The sequence below is a fragment of the Hylobates moloch genome, unplaced genomic scaffold (assembly GCF_009828535.3).
Source record: "Hylobates moloch isolate HMO894 unplaced genomic scaffold, HMol_V3 SCAFFOLD_8, whole genome shotgun sequence".
Taxonomy (NCBI): Eukaryota; Metazoa; Chordata; class Mammalia; order Primates; family Hylobatidae; genus Hylobates; species Hylobates moloch.
Window position 1 is genome coordinate 92,210,943 of NW_026652283.1, and position 19,895 is coordinate 92,230,837.

A 19,895-nucleotide genomic window follows, 5' to 3' on the forward strand; every position below is an offset into this window, starting at 1 on the left:
AACAGAAGTTACACAGAGATGTTTAAGAAGGTAAGAACCTTTTTCACGTAAGAAGTAAGTTTACTTTTAACCTACCCTGTAATAAAATTCCACTTGGCAATTATTGGGCCTGGTAGCATTTTTAGTTTCCTGAGTGTGGTGGTCCCTTGCAAATAAAATTTGATTTTATACACATACACACGTAATTTTTAAAATTTTAATATGTATATTTTTTTCTTTTGAGACAGGGTTGCGCTCTGTCGCCCAGGCTCTGGAGTGCAGTGGCGCGATCTTGGCTCACTGCAGTCTCTGCCTTCCAGGTTCAAGCAATTCTCCCACCTCAGCCTCCCGAGTAGGTGGGATTACAGGGGCACACCACCACGCCTAGCTAATTTTTTTTTTTTTTTAAACGGGATTTCACCATGTTGGCCAGGCTGGTCTCAAACTCGTGACTTCAGGTGGTCCACCCACCTCGGCCTCCCAAAGTGCTGGGATTACAGGCGTGAGCCACCGTGCCTGGCCTAATTTTAATTTTTATTTAGAGGGGGTAGCTTTCTATGTGGCCCCTGCTAGGTTTGAACTCTTGGGCTCGAGTAATCATCCTGCCTCAGCCTCCTGAGTAGCTAGGACTGCAGGTGTATTACTGTACTCAGCTTATATTTTCAGTCAAATGTAGGATCTTGTCCTTATAGGCTGGCTAGATCCTATTTCATTTGCAGGTTGGGGTTAGAATAACAATTTTAGTGATGCCAGAATGGTTTCTTAGTGACGTTAGAATGGAGATAAACTACACATACTGAAGATGAGTCTTTGGCTGGTAAAGCAAGAAGATGACAGAGCCATGTAGGGTAATGTTAGCAACATCTCCACTAGCTGCATAGGAATGAATAAAGGAAAATAAGAACCATCACTTCATTGTCCTTGTTGTAGGAATTTCTATCACTGACTTACGTTGTTTCGCTTTAAAATATTCTTTTATTTTCTCTCTCAAACAAAAACATTAAGTATATTTATTGACCCCTGATAGAATCCCAAAGGGCCCAGAGGTTTAAAAAGTATGAAATCCCTAGCTGGTTTTGATTGGCTTACTTATGCACCTCTCCTTCTTTAATTTTTTGAGATGGAGTCTTGCTCTGTCACCCAGACTGGAGTGCAGTGGCACGATCTTGGCTCACTGCAACCTCCACCTCCAGGGTTCCAGCGATTCTCCTGCCTCAGCCTCCCGAGTAGCTGGTATTACAGGCACCCACCACCATCCCTGGCTAATTTTTGTATTTTTAGTAGAGACGGGTTTTCACCATGTTGGTCAGGTTCGTCTTGAACTCCTGACCTCAAGCAATCCACCCACCTTGGCCTCCCAAAGTGCTGGGATTACAGGCGTGAGCCACCGCTCCTGGCTTTCTTTAACTTAAATAAAATGTAAGGTTTTACTTTATTTGTGCTTTTTGGAAATGTCTCCTGATTTTTAATAACAGTTTATTATGCCTTGTACCAGCTTTTTTATTAACATATAAAGTGCACAATATATTATACCAATTATGCTGCTTATATAGTTATTCGTTTGCATCTCAAAACCTTCCTTAATGTACTTATAATGAGGTAACACCATAGGAAAATTGCATCTTTTTCATTATCTGCATTTAATATCTATAGTTTACCAACGATGACACCGCAAGCATTGTGTCTTCTGATCGTGCCAGTCGTGGACGAAGGGAGAGTGTGGTGAGCATGGTTTGCATGCAAAGAAATAAGATGAGTTTTAAATGACAACAATGCATGATCACGTGAAATCTGTTGGAAAGTGAAATTTGCGTTTGACAGAAAGAGCATTTTCCTCAAATTTAGTTATATAAATATTTTGCCTTATAAAACATGTTGAGAACACATATTCTCTGTGGGCTGTGTAAGCTTTCATTAATAACTTGCCTTTTTACATCTCTTAGGAGTGAGTCCTTATTTGAAAAGTTTTTACTTTTAATTCTTTGTTGCTGTTTTATGCACATACGTGTGTGTGCAGTTCACCAAAGACAAATTTCTTCAGCAAAGTTAATGTTTCCATATTGTATAAAACTCACAACTATGGATTACAAATCATGTTACCATTAATTGCTTTCTGTATTGTTGTATTTAGATTTAACCAATGTTTATCCATCTGTTAAGACCTGTAATCCAGTCAGGGTGGCTCACGCTTATAATCCCAGCTACTTGGGAGACTGAGGTGAGAGGATTGCTTGAGCCCAGGAGCTTGAGGCTGCAGTGAGCTATGATTGCATCACTGCACTCCAGCATGGGTAGCAGAGCGAGACTCTGCCTCTCAAAAGAAAAAAAAAAAAGACTTGTGAACTTAAGAATTGCTGATGACAAAATTTAAAAATTCTAGTCTTAGACATTCAATTGGATAATAATTGTAGAGGCAACAAATAGCTATGTTAGAATACAAATGATATAATTTCAGGTTATTCTTTAATGAAGCTGGAAATTTTACAGAAAACTGATGACATTTTTGTTATATTTAAGAAATTGGTTTGGAAAATACATTGTTCAGGATGGTATGTCAGCTTAGAGCTAGAATAAAGAGCATAAGAGGCTGTAATTCCTTTAAGAAAAATAGGCCATTTAACATGAGTTATGTGAAAGATTATAAACCCGAGTTTTCATAGAGAAGGGGAACATTAAATGTTGGAGAGATTTGTTACCATACATTCATTTATTTAATTAAAGCAGTTGTAATTCCTTAGCAAACCAACTAATGCTCACGCTCACAACTGAAGGAGAAATAATATGCCACAACACCTAAAGACACCTTGGAACACAGTGGAGCGGAAAGGGCAGGGACTTTAAATAATGATGCTTGGGCTTGTATCCACTTCTACTACTTGTTAGTGTGTAAATGGCAGTGTCTTTATTTGTACATTGGGGATGTTAATACTATCTTTGTAGGTAGGTTTAATATGTGGATTAAATGGAATATTATATAGAAAATACCTATCAAAATTCTCAAATAGGTGCCAATAAATATTAGTATCTATAAATGCAAGTCATTATTATTATTATTGTGAATAAAAATACCATTGCTTGATTGTATCAGTCCTTAGCAAAACTTCATACTTGTAAGCCTGTTTTATCTCTGTGGATGGGCTTCTGAATTCCCTTTCTTGAGAAGTATTTTAAAGCAAGGCAAACAGTCAGCTGAAGTAAGGAATAGATGATGAATGAGGTAAAAAAAAAAAATCACTTATTTTAAAATTAAATAAATGTTTGTGGAGTACCTGTTGTATTAAAAGCCCCGTGTTAAGTGCTAGGAATACTATTTTAAGCCAGTCAGACTAGATTTCAGACTTTATGAAATTTATATCCTTGTGAAAGATGGAAAATAAGCTAGTAAAGAAACAAAAAGAAAGAAATGTCAGGGACTGTGAAGAGAACAGATAATGTGATAGGGAACATGGAGGGGTCAGTATGTGTGTGGGTGACCCTTTGGATGGGGTGATTAGAGATGCTTCTCTGAGAAACGGACCTTTGAGCTGAGACCTGAAATGTAAGGAGCCAGTTGCTTGAAGAGCTGGGAGGGGAGCGTTCTAGGCCAGTGCCAAGACCTAAGGTGAGGGAGAACTGTTGTGTTTGGGGAAAAAGGAAAGGTGCAGTAAACACCCTGCAATAGGTGCAGTAAAACCCTGCAATAGGTGCAGAGAAAGGTGCAGTAAACACCCTGCAAATAATTCTGCATTCGGCATATATATATTCAGCATATGTATTCTTAACAGTTGATAGCTATAATGAATTATAAATTTTGAGAATTATAGTAGAGGTAGATACTGACCTAGAAATGCCTCTGTTCAGGGTGATGAATATCTTAAACATGAGAGATTTGCTGGTCCTCAGGAAGTAAATGTTCTTTGTAGCATAGGACTCTAGTTAAGATGAGTAAAAAAGCTGATTGTAGAGCTGTGATTTCATTTAGGAACCCCTTCTTTTTTTTTTTTTTTTTTTGAGTAGGTTAATTGCAGCAGTTTCCTCATTTTATTTCTTGATACCTTATCACACATCAAAATTTTAAAAAACGTTTCCCTAATTGGCCAATGTTCTTATTTTTTTCTTTCTTTTTTCTTAACTTTTAAAGCATCTCATTTTTTCTGACCAAAAGGTATCTGCCGCTGATTATTTCAGTCGCTCCAATCGTAGGGGAAGTGTTGTCTCCGAGGTGGATGACATCAGTATCCCAGATTTGTCCAGCGTGAGTGTATTGCATGGGGTGATTGGTTATGTTGTCCCAGGCTTGTGACTAACAGCTAATTTGTTAGCTATTTTATAATAAAAGTGGGAACTTGATTTATTGTCTTAAGAAGTATTTGTTTGGGCCGGGCATGGTGGCTCACACTTATAATCCCAGCACTTTGAGAGACCAAAGCAGGCGGATCACCTGAGGTCAGGAGTTCGAGACCAGCCTGGCCAACGTGGTGAAACTCTGTCTCTATTAAAAATACAAAAGAATTAGCTGGGTGTGGGGGCACACACCTGTAATCCCAGCTACTCTGGAGGCTGAGGTAGGAGAATCACTTGAACCCAGGAGGTGGAGGTTGCAGTGAGCCGAGACCACGCCACTGCACTGTATCCTGGGCAACAGAGCGAGACTCCATCTCAAAAAAAAAAAAAAAAAGAAAGAAAGAAAGAATTGTCTGAACATGTTAAAATCAAATACGTTTGCTCTGTTTTGGAATGTATTTATTAATATGTCCTTTTAAAAAAAAAAAAAACTTTCTCCCCCTCTAAAATCTCCACATAGAACCCATCAGCATCTGCAACAATTATCAGTATTTTGCCAATTTTGTTTCATTGATTTCTTCCCCCTTCCCTCCTTTTTTCCTTGAGTTATTCTAAAGCAAATCCCATGTCTTGTCATTTCCCAATAAATAGTTCAATATGTATCTGTAACTGAACATTTTTTCAGATCTCTTATATCATTATCATCACTAATGAAATAAGTAATTCCTTAGTATCATCTAATACGTAGCCCTTATTCAGACATTCCTTATTGGTTAAAAAAATTATTTTCCTTTTTGATTTTAGTGAATCTATAAAGTGATAGGTAGACTTAGAAAGTTGAATAATGAAATATACCACTTAGTAAAGTGCCACTAATTTGTACTAACCAGGAACAATCTGAATATATTTTAAATATTTGGATTATGGCATTGTTCTGAAGACGTGTGCCTATCCATTGCTTCCACATTCATCAGGAACTGAATTTAGGAAAGGATTGTCCTTGGGGCATTTGTCTTAATGAGTGAACTCCAGCCAACAACTTAGGATCTACCTGCTCATCTCAAAATAACAGCCTGATTATCTCTCCGACGCTTCTCCTCTCTTGCTGGCATTAGTGTTGTTTTGCCCATGGACCAAGGCTATACTGATTGTACTGATTGTCAAGCACTTTGGAGGGGGTGAGAGGTGGCATTATTCCTCCTCCTCCTCCTCCTCCTCCTTCTCCTTCTTCTTCTCCTTCTTCTTCTCCTTCTTCTCCTTCTCCTTCTCCTCCTTCTTCTCCTCCTTCTCCTTCTTCTTCTTCTTCTTCTTCTTCTTCTTCTTCTTCTTCTTCTTCTTCTTCCCTCCTCCTCCTCCTCTTCCTCCTTCTTCTTCTTCTTCTTTCTTCTGACTACAAGCCTGTGTCATCACACCCAGCTAATATTTATATTTTTTGTAGAGCTAGAGTTTTGCTGTCTTGCCCAGGCTGGTCTCGAATTCCTGACCTCAATCAATCCATCTGCCTCAGCCTCCCAAAGTGTTGGGATTACAGGTTTGAGCCATCACTTCTGGCCAACATTTCTTTCTTTTTTTTTTTTTTTTTTTGAGACGGAGTCTCACTCTGTCGCCTAGGCTGGCGTGCAGTGGCGCAATCTCGGCTTACTGCAACCCCCGCCCTCCAAGTTCAAATGATTCTCCTGCCTCAGCCTCCCAAGTAGCTGAGATTACAGGCGCCTGCCACCGCACCTGGCTAATTTTTTTATTTTTAGTAGAGACAGGTTTCACCATCTTGGCCAGGCTGGTCTTGATCTCCTGACCTCATGGTCCACCCGCCTAGCCTCCCAAAGTGCTGAGATTACATGCGTGAGCCACTGCGCCCAGCCAACATTTCTTAATAGAAACGTTAGACAGTAGTTTTAAATGAAGAAATAATTATTTATAATTAGCATTTCACTGATCGTATTTAAATAGCTATTTCTGAACTATTTTAATTCTAGAAGATAATTTTATGTGTGGTTCTTAAGCATTCCAAATCATTGGTTCTCAAATCTGGCTATGCAACAGTATCATCTTAGTGTGGGTCTAATCAATAACTCTCTCTGCATACAAAGTTAGAAGACTGGTTTCCAAGTCATTCCCCTGAAATATTGCCCTTTATATTAAATTGCCTAGTAATCCCCTTTCCCCCCCCCATCTAAGTATGGACAATTAAACTTACTGTTTACATCTGTTCTCTTAAAAACTGAATTCTGTCAGCCTCTTAATTTATAATATCTGAATTAATAGTTATGTCTTCCTTACATTTATTTTGTGTTGATTTACTTTAGTACTTACATATAAGTGAAAATGCTGACAGTTTAAAAAATCTTCCCCTGCCCCTACTAGTTAACTATAACTCTTTAACATAAGGAAAAAGTTCTCTAGAGCAGGGATTTACAAATCTGGCTAACCCCTGTTATTTTATAGTCTGCAAGCCACTGGTTTATTTATATGTATTTGTGTATCCACACACACACAGACACACACGTGTATACATATATGTATGTATATGTATATACATACTTTTTTTTTTTTAAAGAGACAGGGTCTCACTCTGTCTCGCATGCTGGAGTGCAGTGGAGCCATCATAGCTCACTGCAGCCTCAAACTCTTGGGCTCAAGTGATCTTCCTGCCTCAGTCTCTCAAAGCGCTGGGATTACAGGTGATTTGTATATTTTTAAATGGTTACATATCAGTACCTTATCCTTAATTTTGCCTCCTGGCAAAGCCTACAGTATTTTCTGGGCCTCTCTCTGGAGCAAATAACTTTCTCTAGTAGTATTTCTTTTAAAGGGTATGCTGTAGTCCAACTCATCTTGTAGAGGAATACAAAGGGGACTTGATGTTGATAGACCTCCCTCCCCTCCCACTTTCAGAAAAAAGGTTACCTGGAAATATTTCCATAAGAAATATTATGATTTTTAAATGCTGGCAATGAATTCAGAATTTTAAAAGACATTTTCTGGTTACCTCATTGTGTACTAAATATGTTTGTAGGCTAATAGTTTATAACTTCTGAGCTAGGAGATGCTGAGAAAGAGTACCAGGTCATGATTCTGCAAACCTATATAATATTTTTGGTGGCTCTAGCCTCTTACTTTCTTCTACATTGGCTTTATTTCTGTTTTGTAAGTCAGGCTACAATAAAGCAAACAAATGTAAATGTGTTTTAAGCAAAACTGAAATTTTGCTGATTGTTAATAATTAAACCCATTTCTGGAATCCTTAGACAGTTTTGCTTTAGGAAATTGTTAAAATCGATTGACGTCTTCCCTTCTGTGGTTGTGGAATCAGATATTTTTTCAAACAATTTTTGAGTGGCATTATCAAGTTAGTATATATAAAAATTAGAAATTAACAAAGGATCAAGACCCAATGACTGCACTGAAGAAACTACACTGTAAATACTTTATTAAACTACAGTTTTACACCTTAATATATTAAATATGATTAAATTTTATTCTGTTTAAAAAGCTTTTTTCTGGATCTGGCGGACTCTGGATTATCATTATGAACATTAGCTTGTTATTGCATTGCAGCCATGTAGAACTCTTGGCTGTTGGATCCTATTGGGCTTTTAGAATACCAAGTTTCAGCTAGGTTTTTGTCTAAATGGAAAACAGCACACAATATAGTACAAGTCTCAGAAGTGAGAACTGGCCAAGTTAGTGTAGCCAAAATAAGAGAACTATGGCATGGTTGCTTTGGGTAATTTTTGCTGGCTTGACAGTCTCCAAGGTTTGGTGCATGATCAGTTTGGGTTGCGACAATTGGGATCTCTCAGAAGACGGTGAAAGCAATAGAGTCAACATTGTGATGGATTAGTTCAGTGATGCAACCTCTGAAATATAAGATTATTCCAGGGACAGTCTGTTAAAAACTGGATGAGTCTGGAGGTCATTTTTGTGAGAAGTGGGTATGAGGAAGGATTTCAAATAAGCTTAGAAGACTTTTAATTTTGAATGCTATGTGCTTTTCTGTTTAACACATTAGCAGAAGAGTTGGAACATCCTCAGGAAGATAAGGCAGTTTATTCAAATATAATATTTCTTTCATCTTGAAGAATAATGCATTAAATATTGGGCAATGCAGTATAGACATGTAAAAGGATTATTCCTTTTTATGGCAATAATTGGCAATATAGTATTTAAAAACAAATTTCAGGCCAGGCATGGTGGCTCATGCCTGTAATCCCAGCACTTTGGGAGACTGAGGTGGGTGGATCACTTGAGGTCAGGAGTTCGCGACCAGCCTGGCCAACATGGTGAAACCCCATCTCTTCTAAAAATACAAAAAAAAATTAGCTGGACGTGATGGCGGGTGCCTGTAATCCCAGTTACTTAGGAGGCTGAGGCAAGGAGACTAGCTTGAACCTGGGAGGCAGAGGTTGCAGTGAGCCAAGATTGCACCATTGCACTCCAGCCTGGGTGACAGAGTGAGACCCTGTCTCAAAAAAAAAAAAGAAAAAAAAAAAGCAACATGGCACATGTATACATATGTTAACAAACCTGCATGTTGTACACATGTACCCTAGAACTTAAAGTATAGTAAGAAAAAAAAAAACATTTCAATTGCTGTCATTACCTGCTTTGAAACATTTATATGTTGTTTTAAAAATTAAAATGAACTAAAATTAGTTTCTTTTTCAGAGTTTTTACAGCAAGAAGTAACAAAGAATTAAATGTCCAAAAATAGTGTTTGTATTACTGATGTAATACTATCATCATAATAAAGAATATTTATAAACATAAGTGTGGGTAATAAAAAGAACACTAAAAACTTTCAGATATATGGAAGTTAGGGTGAAGTGATCTGAGTAGAGCCAGAAATGATGTTTCATGTTTTAATAATTAACTGAGAAAGGTTTTCAGATCTCTTCTCTAGATTGGGCCTAGAAGGTTTGTGTAGGTGTTGGAGTTATTTTCATTTAGTTACATCCCTATGTGCCTTTTTTCTGCTGGTGATAATTGGAATAGCATATATATTCAGGTAAACAATATGAACACTGAATTGAAAATTTACAAAACTAAGGGTTGGATTCAGCTCTGCAACCTTCAGCAAAATCTGTCACCTCTGAATTTCTTTTTCCTTAGCTATAAAACTTAGGGTTTGGACTAGACTTTTAAGGTATCTCCCTTCTTGAAATACTGTCTGAAACAACCTTAAGGCCTGTCTGCAGAAGATAGGTTAATTTAACTGAGGCAAGGTGAGATAACAGGCTACTATGAAGCTGTTTAAAATAAATGAGGGAAGTCTATTAGTATAGATGGGGTATGATTTATTCATTCATCCAACAAATTTTGAGCCCTTCTGTATGCCAGACACTATTCTTGATACTAGGAGTACAGAAAAGAACATACTGATATAGAGCTTACATTATAGAAAGAGAGCAGACAATAAAGAAATGGATAAATACCATACTGTCAGGGAGTAATAAATGCTATGAAGAAAGATGAAGTACTTTCTCAAATCTTTGAGACTTGGTAAAGGGAAAAAGAAGATGTAGAACATATATGGGACACTTGCTAGAATTTTTTAAAGACTTTGTGGTTGGTTGCTATTAGAGAGACTGGTGGTCAGGGTATGGCATGGTAGGGAGAGAGCCCTACTCATACTCTTCTGTGCTGTTTGATTTTTTTTTTTGGTCACAAGTGCATGTATTACTGAAAAAACAAAATCCTTGATGTGGGGGAAAATATTTTGGTGACATATTTAACATGCTTTAATCTAATCTGAACTTTTTTGGCTGAGTGTACTAGTCTTTATCTATGTGTCCTGTGTCCTAATAATGTTTAGAAATAGAGGTTTTTCGCTTTTGGTTTTATCAGACTTTTCTTTTTGATATGTACAAACTTTTTTTGTATTTACATTTGCAGTGCTAAAACTTTTTATATGTAGCCTTCTTTAATGTGTTTTAAATACCTTAAACAGAAAATTTACCCAAAAATTCTAAACTTTTGAGTAAATATAGATTGTTTACTCAGTGTCTTCGTTAGGATAAAAATTAAAGTTGCTGACATTTTATCTTATGTTAAACTGGAATTTTTATTTCATTTTTAATATGTTTAATTTTAGGCTTCAAACATCATTTAACTTGGAAAACTCAAGATCACTTTTTTCCTCCTAAAAAAAATCAACTTGCTAAGCATCTTTCCTGATTTTTATCTTTGTTCTTTTCTAGTTGGATGAAAAATCTGACAAACAGTATGCTGAAAATTATACAAGAGTGAGTATGTAAATTCCTAAGGGAAATTCTCAAGGTCAATTAAACTTGCTATCTGTAACTTGTTCATTATTTATTTTACAACAATTGGTCTGATGTAGCTGCTCTTCCTCCCTTCATCTATTTCCTGTCCTTGACCCTCCAGAATTCCTTCGAAGTTAAATCATGTGAGGCCCTGGGAAGAGAAGACACACTGCATTTTATTTCCTTGAATGTCACCTCTTTAGCTTTTGGCTTCTCTTCTGATTTTCATTCCTCTTGAAATTGATCCTGAGAAGAAGCCAGTAAACACTGAAAATGAAGTTTCTTTAGGAATGGTGGTGACAAACTCTTGAGATGTTTTTTCCTTTTATATATAAATTGTTTCTTGAAGTAAAATAGCTCCTTTCTAGAATTTGGTTTGTGTTAAAAGTCTCTTTCTTCTGAAAGTATTTTTAGAAAGTCAGGGAGATGATTTATCAAGATTAATTTTATGCTATACCCAAGAAAGATAAATTAGCTCTGTCCAGTAGAAATGTAATGCAAGCCATACATGTGAACTTATATATAAGTTTAAATTTTCTAGTAGCCACATTTAAAAAGTAAAAAGAAGCAGGTAAAATTAATTTAGGTATTATATTTTATTTAATCCAAATATCCAAACTATTTCAACATATAATCAATATAAAATTACTAGGCTAGACTAGGTAGCTCAATGCCTGTAATCCCAACACTTTGGGAGGCCAAGGCGGGTGGATCATTTGAGGTCAGGAGTTCGAGACCAGCCTGACCAACGTGGTAAACCCCGTCTCTGCTAAAAGTGCAAAAAAATATTAGCCAGTCATGGTTTTGCCTGCCTGTTGTCCCAGCTACTCCTCAGTCTGGGAGGCTGAGGCAGGAGAATTGCCTGAACCCGGGAGGTAGAGGTTGCAGTGAGCCGAGATCGTGCCCTGCACTCCAGCCTGGGCAACAGAGCGAGACTCCACCTCAAGAAAAAATAATAAAAATAATAAATATAAAATTATTAATGAGATATATTTCATTCTTTTTTCTACACTATGCCTTCAAAATCTGGTATGTATCCTATACGCAACTCTCAATTTGGATTAACCACATTTCAAGTGCTCATTAGCTGCATGTGGCTAATCGCAAGTATATTGGACAGCACAGATTCATGCAGTTTATTAATCAATAGCATAATCTCACGTTTAAATAAATTTTGGGAAGAACAGTGTACATTCATAGTGATATCCAGTGTTGCTGCTCTCTGCTGCAAATAGTATCTTCATCTTTATCAACTCAACAGAGTATTAGACAAAGAAGAGATTGATAAGCAGTTCAGAAATTAAAAAGGGGAAGTGCTGATTAGCATAACAGTTATAAAATTCTAAAACTGCTTTAAGTTAATCTGATGTGCTCACTTCAGTATTGTTTACAGGATAGCAAAGATAAACTTAGAAAATAACCCTCATAAAAACTATTTTCCTTTTGGTTATTATGAATTATAGATTTTGATAAGGTATTTGTGTCATGAAATTTTGCTTAGTATGCTTGGGCCCTTCTGTATACCTGGATACCTGCAAGCCAATCTAAACTGACCATTGATTACACATGGTAACTTCTTCATCTGAAACCCACATCTTCCCCCAACCACCCTGCCCTGTTTTTAGTTTCCACAGCAAACATATTTTTAAAGAAATGAGACTTAGAAGGCTCATATTTCTCTTTCTAGCCTTCATCTCGAAATTCTGCCTCAGCAACAACCCCTCTAAGTGGAAACTCATCCAGACGAGGAAGTGGGGACACCAGCAGCTTAATAGATCCAGACACTTCATTAAGTGAATTGCGGGTAAACTGAAGTTTTTGGTTTTCTTTTTAAAAGCAGTTTTTTGACTTCTTGGTAATATACTGGAACTTTTAACCTTTAATGTGACTTAGTAGAAAGAAGGAATATGATTTCTTTTTAAAAAAATAAGTACAGTACAAAAGTGTGACTCAGGTGTTTCAGAGCTTCAAAGGAAGGAGATTAGATAGTTCTTTTTTCTGTTCTCTTTCCTGAAAATTTGATGGTGTTGGAATTTCTGCTAATTTACAAATGCCAAAAAAAACCCACTTTGTAATGTATGTAAAAGGAATTCTCTCAGAAACAACTGGCCATGTTTTAAATGGAAAATATGTGGGTGTACAAAGAACTAGATTATGGTAATTATTAGTCTTTTGAGCCTTGATGGTATTCAGCTGCTTGAATATAGTTATCTCTCAGTTTTTCATAGTAACAGAAGTGTAATAATATTTGGGTAACAGAAATACCTGAGATAATGAAAAGCTTATTTGACTCATTAATTAGGTCTCCATCCTTATTAACCCCTTTACTTGGAAAAGAGAACTTTAAAAAATATATATTTTATTTGCTGAACCTGCTATTTGTGAGGCAAGAGGTAGTGAGAGAAATTGCATACATTTGTTCATTCAAGATTTATTGAGCACTTGGCCTTAGAGATTTAAGAGGCAAAATATGTTCTGGCCTTCAGGATTTCCCTTTTTCATAGGGAAGACAAACTGATACAAACCAATAAAACCAGGTGGTGTTATACAATGGTAGTAGCAAGAATGGGTCTGTTAAGGTAATTCAAGAAAGCATCATTTAAATTGGACTAGGAGAAGAGATAACAAAAGGCTTTTCAGAAAAGGCAAAACTCTGAGCTAAAGTTTGAAGGAAAAATAAAAATTAACCAAGCAAAGTAATTGAAGGGGGAAGGCTTTCTCAAAGAGATGCATTCAGAGAACCCAGAAAGCTACCTGTATAGCAAAGTTGCCAGAGGGTGGCATGAGAAGTGAAGAATAGTAGCATATAAGAGAGAAGGCTGGAAAAGTAGTGAGGGGCCAAATCACAAAGCATCTTGTATGCTAGCCTGAAAGGAATTCAGTTTTACCCTGACAACTATGGGAGGGTAGGGTTTTACCCTGACAACTAAATAGGAGAGCAATACTATCTGCTTTGCATTCTTAAAAAATAACTTTGATCACAGTCAGAGGAAGCATTGCAGGCCAGAAGACCAGTAACCCTTGGTTCAACAGTGAGGATGAGGTGAGCAAGTCAAAACTGCAAGGGGAGAAAATGTGAGAAACTTGCTCTGGAGTGAATACGAGAGACTGGGAATTGGTTAGGCAATTGGTAGGGAGAGAGAAATTTAAGAAAAGGTTTTTAGCTTTCTTTTAAAGGTGAGAGTGATTATTATTTTCTTTGGTTGGGTTGAGCCAGTAGAGAGAGGATGAAGGTTGAGGAAGGAGAGAGGGGTAACTGACAGATCAAAGGGCCTGAGTGGGTGAGAGCAGAGTCCAGGACTCAGATGGATGAGCTTGCCTGGACTGGAGGTCCCCTCTTCACTGGAGGGGAGGTAGAGGACAGGTGGTGACTTAGATTGTAGGTAGGGGCTGGTCTGAGTGCAGTAGCGTTTACAAGTAATTGATCACAAGCAGTTACAGATCTATTTGTTCCATCAACACCTTCATTGCTTCACTTTACTAGCCTTAAAAAAAATTTTGTCACTCCTGTAATCCCAGGACTTTGGGAGGCCAAGACAGGTGGATCACGAGGTCAGGAGTTTGAGACCAGCCTGGCCAACAGAGTGAAACCCCGTCTCTACTAAAAATACAAAAAATTAGCTGGGCATGGTGGTGGTAGGCACCTGTAATCACAGCTACTTGGGAGGCTGAGGCAGGAGAATTTCTTGAACCCGGGAGGCAGAGGTTGCAGTGAGCCAAGATCGCGCCACTGCACTCCAGCCTGGGCGACAGTGCGAGACTCCATCTCAGAAAAAAAAAAAAAAAAATTGCCGGTAGGGTTGGAAAAGGAGTCTCACTGGTGAAAATGGGTTGGGGGGTTAGGGGAGGATGGAGAGGCTTGCAACAGTGGCAGAGAAGGAGAGCACCTAGGCCAGCATGGCCATTGGTTTGAAGGTGTCAGTATTAATTGAACTCTTACCAGCTCTTGCTGTGTACCAGACATGAGTGCCAGGGTGGAAAGTTGAGTAAGATAAACTCTTGCCTTTAGCTACTGCATTCTAATGGGACAAAAGGATATGAGGACAAGGCCTTCCAGCCTTAGACTTAGCTTGCTTTTGTCATACTACTTGTTGCTTGTTTTTTCTTCCTTGAAAGAATGACCTTCTTGAAGGAAGTGTTATTTTTGTATCCTACCATCTGCCTCCTAAATAGGTTCTTCATAAATGTGTATTGAATGAATCAATGAATAAAAGACAGTCAAACCTACTGGAGAGGCAATGAAGGAGGCAGGGAAAATATAATACCAAAAATGTGTATAATCAGCCTTTAATAATTGATCCTGCTTGTAATTGCAGAATTGTATTTAGGGCCTTGTGCAGTTATTTTGGACATAAATCGAGCATTCAGAATAGACCTTATATAACAAGGTCAGGCACAGGGAAACAATATTTTCCATTTAAAATTTGACCTGTTTCACTTTTCCTATAAGGATTATGGTAACATTTGGAGCAAGTGCTTTTCTCATCATTTAAATGGTATCCTCAGGATGGAATATCTCATTTGATATTCTGTTCAAAATGTTTAACTTCCCTCCCTTTACTCCCTTTCTCTTAATTGTGGCCAGTAACCAAGTCATTGAAAGAAAACTTTGTTCATATTCATTTATTATATTTTTAAAAAACTTTTGCATGAATCATTAAAATTTGCCACCTCTTATTAATTTACTGTATATTTTACTAGTTCTAGGTGAAGCATTGTGCTAAAAAAATTTTAAGTGATTTATAAAATATTAAAAGTTGTATGATTTTAAATATTATAATTTATGTAGCTTTTTCCTCCATATATAGCCCTGTCCCCGTTTGCTATGCTGTTATTAACAGAATTTAATGCCAAGAGAATATTTAGCATTAGATTGATTACTCTAGACCTTCCCCCAGTCCCACTATCCCCTGACCTATTTGCCCTTTTCAGTGGTTGGGAGTGGGAGTTATGGTTTTGTACTTCGATTTCTCTGCTTTTAGTCTGGAATATACAAAAGTGAGTCACATTTCATCTGAATCCTTTGCGAATTAATATATGTTTGTGCATGGTTTTATGCAATGGTTCATTCCTATGTCCTGCAGGATATCTATGACCTTAAGGACCAGATACAGGATGTAGAAGGGAGATACATGCAGGGGCTTAAAGAACTAAAGGTATCAGGGCCCATTCTGCAGCCCAAGCATGCTCTGTATGCAGAAGTGTTGGCAATGGTGGCTTTGCAAGTTCTGTTAACCAACTCCACATAGCTTTACTAACAGTGTTTGTCTTTCAAGCATGTGCTTAACCTGCAGTGCATAGGAATGGTGAACTTTCAATCTCTGCTTATGTTTAAATGTGTAGTAGTTTTTGAATATTCCGCAGAAGATATCATTTACAGTTTTTTGTTTTTTTTTTTTTGAGACGGAGTCTCGCTCTGTCGCCCAGGCTGGAGTGCAGTGGCACAATCTCGGCTCACTGCAAGCTCCGCCTCCCGGGGTTCACGCCATTCTCCTGCCTCAGCCTCTCCGAGTGGCTGGGACTACAGGCGCCCGCCACCACGCCCGGCTAATTTTTTTTGTATTTTTAGTAGAGACGGGGTTTCACCGTGGTCTCGATCTCCTGACCTCATGATCCGCCCGCCTCGGCCTCCCAAAGTGCTGGGATTACAAGGGTGAGCCACCGCGCCCGGCCTACAGTTTTTTTTTCTTTCTTATTTTTCTTGTAGAGACAGGGTCTCACTATGTTGCCCAGGCTGGTCTTGAACTCCTGGGCTCAAGCCATCTTCCTGCCTTGGCCTCCCAAAGTGCTGGGATTACAGGCGTGAGCCACCTCGCCCAGCCTCCTTTACAGTTTTAAAACCTTGTAAAATACATGCATATCCCTTGTGTCTTAGCCATACAAAATTAAATTGGTCAAACACCTAAAAAAATACCAAGAATATTTTTATTGAGAGTTGGATCTCAAAATTTCTTCCACGCTAAATGAAAAAGTGTTGCATATTTCTGTTACCAAACTCAGTCAGTATTAAATGTGGGAGGAAGTAGCAACTGAGACACCATTATTATAAATATCCCCCCGGAGGAAGGAACATGAAGGCGTGAGGCCTGTATTTTCTTTTGGCTTGGGTTTTTTTAACCTATAGGTCAAAAAAGATGACACAGATCTAGTGCCTTAAAGAATTTGGAGGTAAATGTAAATGGTCTATCTTTTCCCAGAAAGGATCACTAACATTTTTCAATATAAATGTGTGAGGCATACTGTTTGGTTGTAAATAGCATTTGGTTATCATGCTCTTCGTTTCCTCACATTTCATTCTGAAGTTGAAGCCTCCTGTTATGAAGAAACCAGAAGTTTATTTGAACACATGTATGTCCTGATTTGAAATCAAAAGATACACTACAGGGCAGGCACGGTGGCTCACGCCTGTAATCCCAGCACTTTGGGAGGCCGAGGTGGGCGGATGACCTGAGGTCAGGAGTTTGAGACCAGCCTAGCCAACATGGCGAAACCCTGTCTCTACTAAAAATACAAAAAATTCACCAGGCATGGTGGCAGGCACCTGTAATCCAAGCTACTTGGGAGGCTGAGGCAGGAGAATTGCTTGAACCTGGGAGGCGGAGGTTGCAATGAGCTGAGATGGTGCCATTTCACTCCAGCCTGGGTGACAGAGTAAGACTGTGTCTCAAAACAAACAAAAAGCAAAATACACACTACACCTCTAAAAAATCAAAAAGCAAGACATTTAGAAAGGTGACTCAGGATATATCCAAAGGACAAAGCATGGACTTCATGGGCAAGGGTTTTGTCATCTTACCTGGCATGATTTGAAGTAGTCCCACTATCAGCCAAACTCTTCATGCAAGTGATATGGTCCATGAGAAACAGAGTAAGACTCAGGACCCAAAAAGGTGACAAGTCCAGTGGGAAGTGCCCATGAGGGAAGCCTGCAAGTTGCTGATAGGGCAGCATGAGTTTGTCAGTAAATATCAGAAGAATTACAGAAATAGTTGATGTTCTCATGTAATCTTGCTCCTTTAATCTTCAGGATTTAATCTCTCTTTTAAGGTTTTAGAGATACGACTTTTGAAATTATCTTGGATCAAACAAATCGGTACATTAAATAAATATGCTTGTATTAAAGTCACATGTGTAACAGTGTAGGATTCAGGGGCGTTCTTACTGGCATTTTATTTAAAACGTTTTTTCCTTTCATGTTAGATCTACCATTTATTGCATTCTTTGAAGAATACAAAAGAACAGATTAGATTTGAGATGTGAACAGATGAGATCGCTTTTCCTAATTCATGCCAGAGTATAATTGAACTCGACTTCAGATTACATTTATCCTTGACACTTGAAATGGAAAAAAACCCATAAAAACAAAGAAAAGATTGTCTGATTGGTGACCAAGCATGGTGGTATGATGTATCCTATTGAAAAAGGATGTTGGCTCATTGCTTGTGACATTACTGTTATTATATTTGCCTTTGGGATGCACTCAACCACTCCCCGCTCCATCCTTTTATCAGGAAAGTTTATTATTACTAATACAGCATTTGCCCATGCTGTACTGGTATATAGTGTGTACTATTACCCAGAAAATGCAGTAAAATATTAATTGTAAATTTTAGGTGATCTATTTCGTAAAAGATTAATGATTTTGTAAGTCAAAGGACTAAACCCGTTAACCCATTTTAAAAACTATTAAAATTAATACCTTATTAAATTTAAGTACAGAGTTATAGCAATAAATAACAATAGTAAATCTATAGTGACTGAAAACTTTCCAAGATGTATTGAAAAAAGGCAAGCTATAGAACAAAATGTAGAGTATATAATTTGTATTAAAAATATATATGAAGTCAAGGGTATATATTTTATGCTATAAACAAATAGGAAATGGCCTGAAAGATAATCTACCAAACCAATAACGCTTGTGCCTCTGGAGGGAGCATGGTCAAGGAAGACTTTTGCTTTATATTATTTATTTTTACCTCCAATGAAAATCTTATGTTTTACTTAGGTACTTTTTTTTTAAATTAAAATTTTATTTTTTTATTTAAAAATTTTTTTTAGAGACAAGGTCTCTTGCTCTGTCACCCAAGCTGGAGTGTAGTGACGCAATCGTAGCTCATTGCCACCTTGAACTCCTGGACTCAAGCAATCCTCCTGCCTAAGCCTGCCGAGTAGCTGGGACTATAGAGGTGCACCACCACACCTGGCTGATGTTTTAATTTTTTATAGATACGGACTCTTGCTATGCTGCCCAGGCTGGTCTTGAATTCCTGGGCTCAAGCAATTCTCCCCCTTGGCCTCTCAAAGCATTGGGATTACAGACATTAGCCACCATGCTTGACCCCTGCGCTTTTTTTTTTTTTTTTTTTTTTTTAATGCAGTCTCACCATGTTGCTCAGGCTCATCTACAACTCCTGGACTCAAGCAATCCTCCCACCTCTGCCTCCCAAAGTGCTGAGATTACAGGTGTGAGCCACCATGCCTGGCCAATGTTCTTTTTAAATATTGCCCATGCCTTTAATTCTTAGAAGGACAGTAAGAATAAGGAGAGAAATAGCTTTAACTTCAGTAATCCCAGAAAGAACTGTCAAGAGTTAATAGACTGTAGGGGTAAGTCTTGCCATCAGCTGTAAATTGACTGATTTATGAAGTGACTGAGAATAAAACAATGAAGATATCATGTCCCTGAATTCAGATAGCTTACAATCTGGTTGACAATTTTGGTCATAGGGTTGTGAAGGCTTGTTCTAGAAGTATATGGGCATAGATAATCAATGCTTAAACATTAACACAGTGGCTTCAGCACTTTGGTGTGTGTCATAATCACCTGAAGCTTTTAATAAATACAGATTGCTAGACTTTACCTTCAGATTTTCTATTCCCTGGGTCTGGGATGGCATTGGAAATTTGCATTTTTACCCTGTTCCCAAGAGGTGCTGTTGCTGCTAGTCTGGAACCCACACTTTGAAAATCGGTGACTTAGAAGCATTCAAGGCCGGGCGCGGTGGCTCATGCCTATAATCACAGCACTATGGGGAGGCTGAGGTGGGTGGATCACCTGAGGTCAGGAGGTCCAGACCAGCCTGGCCAACATAGTGAAACCCTGTCTCTACTAAAAATACAAAAACTAGCCAGGCATGGTGGTGGGAGCCTATAATCCCAACTTCTCAGGAGGCTGAGGCAGGAGAATAACTTGAACCCAGGAGGCTGAGGTTGCAGTGAGCTGAGATTGTGCCATTGCACTCCAGGCCGGGTGACACAGTGAGACTCCGTCTCAAAAAAAAAAAAAGAAGCGTTTGAGTAAAACAAATTCCAAATGGGTATCACTATGTAAGTGAGATTAAGATCACTAAAATACCTGACACTTCCATTTAAAACAGTCTTTTGTGG

General features: G+C 38.1%; 1 protein-coding gene across 10 annotated transcripts in view; it reads left to right on the top strand.

Moving 5' to 3' along the window:
- The window catches only part of LRRFIP2 (LRR binding FLII interacting protein 2), a 133,412-nt gene that overhangs the window by 74,630 nt on the left and 38,887 nt on the right, over positions 1-19,895 (top strand). For 5 of the 10 annotated variants that reach the window (XM_032162095.2, XM_032162097.2, XM_032162099.2 and 2 more), the window contains 2 exons: positions 10,443-10,487; positions 12,196-12,312. In XM_032162095.2, the coding sequence (XP_032017986.1) occupies positions 10,443-10,487; positions 12,196-12,312 (162 nt within the window). Of the gene's footprint in view, positions 1-1,632; positions 1,702-4,123; positions 4,214-10,442; positions 10,488-12,195; positions 12,313-15,592; positions 15,665-19,895 lie in introns of all 10 variants that reach the window. The other 5 variants (XM_032162092.2, XM_032162093.2, XM_032162096.2 and 2 more) reach the window with 2 other exon arrangements.